Source organism: Hyperoodon ampullatus (genome assembly GCF_949752795.1).
Source record: "Hyperoodon ampullatus genome assembly, chromosome: 19".
Taxonomy (NCBI): domain Eukaryota; kingdom Metazoa; phylum Chordata; class Mammalia; order Artiodactyla; family Ziphiidae; genus Hyperoodon; species Hyperoodon ampullatus.
The window spans coordinates 32,972,433-32,979,730 of NC_136932.1; the positions used below are offsets into that span (position 1 = coordinate 32,972,433).

The window sequence follows — 7,298 nt, forward strand, 5'->3', positions numbered from 1 at the left end:
GTATATTAATTATATTTTGTGTTTTTTTTATTTTTTTTATTAGTAAGGTTGTTTCTTGATGTGGATGCTAGCTACATGAATGTGTTCAATTTGGGAAAATTCATAAAACTGTACAGTTATGATATTTTAATCTATTTTACATTACAAAAAAAAGGAAAAGAAAAAAGGCAAATGAAGCAAATGTGAGCATGTGTTTGATCTCAGTGTTATTTTATTTCCTTGACTTTGTATGTATTCAAAATGCAATATAATTTAAAATAAGATATTTTAAAAATAAAAGCATGTTGGCACTTCTATATTCTTTCTTAAGCACTGAAGAGCGCCACTTCTTTACTGTCTTGTGGGGTTATTCTTTCCGAAGATTCCTGTCTGTCTGACTCACCTGAACAGCTGCTTTTGGGGGCTTTTCTCTCAAGCATCAATGGTTCTTTTCCATTCTCCGAATTGTGGTTCTCAGGTTTGGAAACTGGAAGCCCTGCTCATTAAAAAAGAAAAAAAAAAAAAGGAAAGAAAAAAAAGAAAAGCGACTTAACTCTTTGTGATGGGCACAAAGCTCTATTCCAGAGCATGGTCCCAACCCCTGGATCCACAAAAAAGACAGAACATCATAGGAAGTTTTGGAATAAGGGAGCGGGCGGCCTCCAAATGAACCTTAAAACAGGTGCAGCAAGAGCCTGGGCCTCATAAGGAGTTACACGCATTTGAAAAGACAAATATTTAGCCTGTAAAAGAAGAGAATTTGTCTTGTTTACTGTGGGAGTTCTGGGGAGATACTGCAGACCAGTCCTCAGCTCAGGGAAGGAGATGGGTGAAGTGGGACCCCAGTGGCAGCACCACAAGCCTGTGACTCTGTGACTATCTGTCTTCTGATGTTTTTCCTTTCTTCCTTCTTCAGTTACTAGAACCTGCTTTCTTAGGGAATTTATTATACGAGGTTTGGGAGGAGCTAACATAGTTCCTTCCACCACTGATACAAACACATACGTGTACATGCATGTGTGTACATATGTACACATGCACATACCTCCCCCCACCAAGAGGCGGGCACAGTATCCAAACTGGTCAGAGCATACTGTATCTCCCTGGCTCGAGTTACTGCTTCACTGATGGACATGTGACCCTATCTGCTGAAACTCCCAGGATAGAAGCCTTCTTTTTTTCCTTAGCTCTCTAACTGGAAGAATAATGTAACCCTAGAGAGGCCAATGGCCATCTGTGCCACACAAGGAGATCGGGACAAGCTATACCACGTAATTAAAAAATAAGTAAATAAAAGAAATTCCTGACAATATATCTGATTCCCTTTTAAGCTGGTGTGAATTCGGTTTTTGTCACTTGAAGCCAAAGACTCCAGATACAAAACAAGCCTAGACATTTCACCAAGAACCTAGGCAGAAACAGATTTTCTCTGGGCCCAAAGGGATCAATACTTTACAATTTCTGGCTTTGTTATGCTACTTCATTGTCAATAAGGTAATGATGTCCCCATAAGCAGGGGCCAGAGTCACGGCAGGAGCCCATCCTTACAGAGCGAGACCAGGTTCCTGTAGTTCTCCAGCATCACGTCCCTCTGTGCAGGATCCAGCCTCCCCCACTCCTCTGGGGTAAAGTCCATGGCCACATCCTTGAATGTCACTGATGCCTAAGACACAAAACATACTTTTGTTCACCATCTGTCACTCCACAGCCTCCCTTTCATGCCCCAGTTTCTGTTGGCCCTGGAGTAGATGTGTAGATGTATTCAACGGGGGAAATCACTGTGAAAAATGACAAGCATTCTCATGTGTCCTGGACATTCCATGGAAAGTCACTGGGTATCAATTATGTGCCAGGCACACTGTCCAAGATTCAACATGAGAACGAAACGAAACAAGACCACGGTTTCTCCACTGACTAATTTTTCTGGGGAACAAAGAGTTAAAACATGAACCAATGAATCAACAATGTAGTCTGGTGAAGTAAACAAAATATAGGCAGAGAAAAAAAGGCATGTGTCTGTATAATTCTCCTTGTGAGTCCCTGCCATGGAATGAACAGACTGGCACCAAATCCAGTGAAGCACGGAATCAATTCAAGGCAAGATGCATTAAATTGGAAAATGACAGCAACCAATTAAGGGTACAGATATCACATATAAATGTTTATGGGTAAATACCATAGGATTATTTATACAAGACATAAAATACAAAAACTGTATGGAGATAGACACATACCAGTACTGAACATGTCTCTTCAAGTAAAGACATAGAGAATGGGAATAATATTCCAGGTTACTGAAATAAATATATACCAAATGCTATAACTGGATAGAAAACACCTTCTATTTAAATATTCATGAAGCACTTGCAAAAGTAACAAAGTAAATGTTAATAAATTCCAAAACAGAAAAGAGCAATAACTGATAACTGAAAAAACATATCAAAATAATAATGAAATAAAACGCAAAAATCAATGCCATAAGGCTAAAATTGTACTCAGAGGAAACACTTCCATTTCATTAAAAGAAAATTAATGTAATTAAATGAACAAAGCATACAAATCAAGTTAGAGACAGAACCCAACAACAAATTAGGGAAAACAGAAGGAATTACAGGATAAAAGTAGAAATTAAGGGGAAGAAAAACAAGAAAAATAAGACAGCTGGGAAATCTGAATAAGAGCAGTAGGTTATAGTACTATACCAATGTTAACTTCCTGATTTTGGAAAAAGAATAATAAAAGCGAGGTGAAATGCTAAATTTTGGAGAATCTGAAAGGAGAGCATATGAGAAATCTTTCTACCACTTGCTAAATTTCTATAAGTCTCAAATTATTTCAAAATAAAGTTCCCCAAAATGGAAATAATCTGAGACTTAAAAAATAAAAGAATCATCCTTGGAAAATAAAATGTAAAAATCATTAAGCAGCTACTAAATAGACAAGATACTGTGAGAAAAAATGACTTTGATCCTAAAATCTGCATATCTATAGCTAAACTGACAGTGGAAATTAACTTCCAAACCATAAAAGAAAAAAAAAAATCAGAATAACAAAAATGCAAACTACAGCACAAAAGGCAGAAAAAAATACAAAAGAAACAAAGCATAGTAAACAGAATTATAAAAATCACATAGCAGGAAAAATGTGAAACATACAAGTAATCATAATAATATGAATAAATTAATTTCTCTTATAAAAAGGTTTCTTAAAATAGCCACATCCTCTTTACAGAAAAGAGATCCAGACAAAACCCCGAAGTTGGGGATGGAGGGGGGGATGGAAGGAAATATAGTATACTACATATTTGATTACAGTACTTCAAGCTCAACAAAAACATGGAAAAATATACACCAAACTGTTATCCTCAGTAGGGAGAGGTGGTGGACTGAACTTGGGGAGGTAAGGACGGGTAATATACTTTAATATTTATATATGTCTGTACCGTTCACCTGGTTACCACGAGCAAAAATTAAAACTCTAATTATTAAAAAAGTCTAATAAGTAAAAGATAAACAGCCCAGGCAAATTCTAATAAGAAAGACAGTTGCAGTATTAGCATCAAACAAAATCCAATGCAAGGCAAAAAGGACAGTTTTAAAAATTTCCATAAAGGTTTAATCCATTCTGAAGCTATAAAAGCAGTCTTGAACCTAATATTAATGTGCTGAAATGTATAAAGCATTCACCCTTTTTCTGGTACCTGTACTCTGACTTTCCTCTGGCTGCTATGCCTGGCCACTTTTAGTCCATGCAGTTCAGGTAGTACAGCTCCATCTCTGACCCATGGGTGGGATGTGTGTTTGTATGTGTATGTACAGGTATATTTTTTAGTCTGATCACCACACTCAGATTTGCCAATAATGGTCCAACAATGGGCCTAATACCCATTATAGAGTTAACCTCAGTCCTTCTTCTGGAACGACCAGAAGGGAAGATGCCCCTTTTCTCTGATCTTAAACATGAGAAGATGTAGGCCTAAATTTGTTAGGGGCTACCCTGCACGAGAAGAAAAGCCTGCTTGAGTGCAAAACACAGAGAAAGAAAAGAAAAGGTCACTGAAATGGAGAAAATAGATTCTAATGTCACTGCCTGAACTCAATTTTAGCCAGACCTGGATTTTTCACTTATAATAGTCAATAAATACCTCTTTTTGCTTAAGCCAGTTTGAATCGAGTTTTCATCAGGTGCAACTTAAAGCTTCTTGACTAATAAAGTCTTCAATATTCACGTAAGGTATTCAAGAAACCAATGGAGGCAAGCAAGTATACAAGGATCCTGAAAAATCACGTTGACAAACGGCAGCAATGTGCAATGTCCACTTTCACACTTTGGATTAAAGTAGCAAAAAGAGAGGCTAGTGGAGGAATCTTTGCATTGTGGTATGACACACACCATGGAGAACTCTCTTCTCCCACTCACCTTCATTTAAGAAAAATGTTCAGACATGCAAAAAGTTGAGAGACTAACACACTAATCACCCATATACAACTACCACTTAAATTCAGCAATTCTTAATATTTGCCCTTGGGGAAGTGAGAGTTTGGAAACTGAGTTATAACTTGGTAACAGTTCACCTCTAAAATACATCCGCATTCATCATCTTGCTGGGCTGGATTCTAACTCTTTAAATTAAATCTTCTATAGGCTTCCTATTCCAGCATTCCTTTGAACTATTTGAGTACTCACTATGTTCATAATTCACTCCAGCACTTCAGGTGTTTTCTTAAATTCCTACTTAACAGTCATGTGTATGTTGTTTCCCCTAGTGAAACATACATTTTAAGAGGTATGCACCACATTGTCTTTTAAAATCGTTTCCCAAATAACAAGCATAGAAATTAGCTAATGGGCTAAAGAAGGGCAATGCTCCTTCTATGCCTGCTGAGTGATAATAAATACTAGACGGACAAGATACCACGAAGAAGCAGAAAACATTTTCCACTGAGCCCTTTAGTCACTCGACTTGTCTCTTAGAATTAGAATTCAGCTCTAGTGGACACAGAAACTCCACATCAAAAAGAAGGGAGTGCGTCTGCACTCTGAGAAATAAGGTGGAATTTCAATAACCAGCAGAGACTCACTCACCTGCGATCTGGCTGTGAGGCGCAAAGCTGCCACTTCTCCTCCTTCTGTGCTCTTTTCTTGGGAAAAAGGAGAATCCTGGGAAGACAGAGCTAAGGGCAAGAAAGCAGTCATGATAGGGCCTAGATCTATCTTGTGACTCAGATTTATGAGCTTAAAATTCTCAGGACTTCCCTGGTGGCCCAGTGGATAAGACTCTGTGCTCCCAATGCAGGGGGCCCTGGTTTCATCCCTGGTCAGGGAACCAGACGCCACATGCATGCCGCAACTAAGAGTTCGCATGCCACAACTAAGGAGCCCTGGAACCGCAACTATGGAGGCCACCTGCAGCAACTAAGACCCGGCGCAACCAAATACATAAATAAATATTAAAAAAATAAATTCCCACCACCGTACTCCTGGTCGTCCCTACAAACACTGCAACTGAAAGGAGCCTGAAACAACGACGTCCTGGAAGATGGCACTCTCTGATCTGGAGATTAAAATAAGTTTTTTCTCTGAGCTTAATCTACATTAAATTAATATGGGAAAAAGAAGCTCAACCGTTCTGAAAAATCACCCTGCAAGCTTAGTCCAAATGTAGCTTGCTGGATCCCATCTCTAAATAATTATCACTAGTTGAGACTGGGGTACAATCTAGAAATCCAACAAGCACAGGTAGGGGCGGGGTGTGGATTCTGATATAAGAGGTCACAGACCAAACTTCTAGGAGAACTGGAAGCCAGTCACTGACTCCTCTGCCTGGTGCCTCCTCTATTAAGCAAAAGTATCTGCTCTACTGAAACCAAAGGGTTTTTGTCCAAAGTGGAGGTACAGGAGTGGAAAATACTTGTGCCAACCAAAAACAGCTAAACTGTCAGACCCACTGATGAGGCTAGGATGGTATAATCACCCGGGAGGAAGAAGGTGTGAGACAAAGTATGAGACTATGCTCAAGCCTCAGAAGCTGACATTTCGCTCACATTTTGGGGGTGTCTTTGGAGGGTCCGCTGTGCACCCAGCTGAGATCCCACAGCAAGCCCTCCACTCTCACCCAAAGAGCCCTTCCATCCCCAGACAAAGGAGCCGGACAGCAGTGACTCCCGTTCAGAAGGAAGAATTCGGCCCGGCCCCCAGCACAAGTTCAACACCGGCCCCCCTCACCGCTCTTCCCAGGCATTTCGGCCATATCTGTCTCCATGGTCACCACCTCCTCCCGGCCGCGAAGGTTCAGCTCTCCCCCCAGCGCAGCCCTCTCCGCGCGGAGGAGCGGGAAGCCCCGAGGCCTCGTGGTCCTCCTTCCCGCCTCCCCTCGGGGGGGCTCCTCCGAAAGGCTTCGCTCCGTCCTGAGCCGACTTGGCCCTCGAGGCTGGCACCTGGAAAGCCGGGACAACATCCCTGAGGCTGGGCGCTCGCGCCTGGCGCTGCCGCTCGGAGCTGCGCGGGGGCCGCGCGGCCGGAGGAGAGGCGCCGGGGCCGCAGCCAAGCGGCCGCCGCGCAGACCAAGCCCCCCGCCCACCCCGCGCCCCGGGGCTTCGGGGATGGGGCTTGTGCCTGCCCTCGACGTCCCTTTCTCCAGCGCGCACTCCACCCGACTCGGCGCAGACTAATGTCCCGGGGGCACCGCCGAGGACGATCAAGGAGAGCCGCACCTGAGCAACAACTCACCTCCCACACCGGGCCTCACAAAGGCTATGAACTTCTCTGGCCAGCGGGGCCGTGCATGCGCAATAGCACAGAGCAAGGCTGGCGGGCCTCGTCCGGCCTCGGAACTACGATTCCCAGAAGCCCGCGGGAGTGGCCAGACTCTGCTCCTCGGCAGGTGGGAGCTCGCGTAGCGCGGTTTGGGGAATCCAAGGAGCTGCGGTCTCCCTACCTCTCGCGAGAGTAGTAGTCGCTTAAGTCGTGCGGGATCCTGCGGACACGCGAGAGCGTGAACCGCAGAGCTGCGTTGTTGCCGGTCCGGTGCTATTTCTGCACTTGAGACTGCTGAAGCTGCCCATGCAAATCACTCCAGTGCAAGGTATCTTAGAGTATATGGCTTTCCCCATAGTCTTGTCCTCCCAAGACTCATCCTTTGCCGTCAAACAATGTGAAAGGTGTACTTTGCAAACCGATGTGCATGCGTCCGTAGGCGACTTGTTATACTGAAAATTCACACGTGTGAGATAGGGGAGTTGAAAAGATTTAACCAGTTTCAACAAATTTGAGCAACAGGTTATTTGCAAGCATAAAAATTAGATTTATCAAAGGAGGTG

General features: G+C 42.9%; 1 protein-coding gene across 1 annotated transcript; it reads right to left on the bottom strand.

Moving 5' to 3' along the window:
* Positions 1 to 222: 222 nt before the first annotated feature.
* On the bottom strand, positions 223 to 7,043 carry ZNF286A (zinc finger protein 286A; the record flags this gene model as incomplete). Its single annotated transcript, XM_079725554.1, has 6 exons — positions 223 to 475; positions 1,528 to 1,642; positions 5,065 to 5,153; positions 6,205 to 6,416; positions 6,917 to 6,955; positions 7,021 to 7,043. The coding sequence occupies 6 exons, from the start codon at positions 7,041 to 7,043 to the stop codon at positions 306 to 308; spliced, it is 648 nt and encodes a 215-aa protein (XP_079581680.1). The 3' UTR covers positions 223 to 305.
* Positions 7,044 to 7,298: the final 255 nt, after the last annotated feature.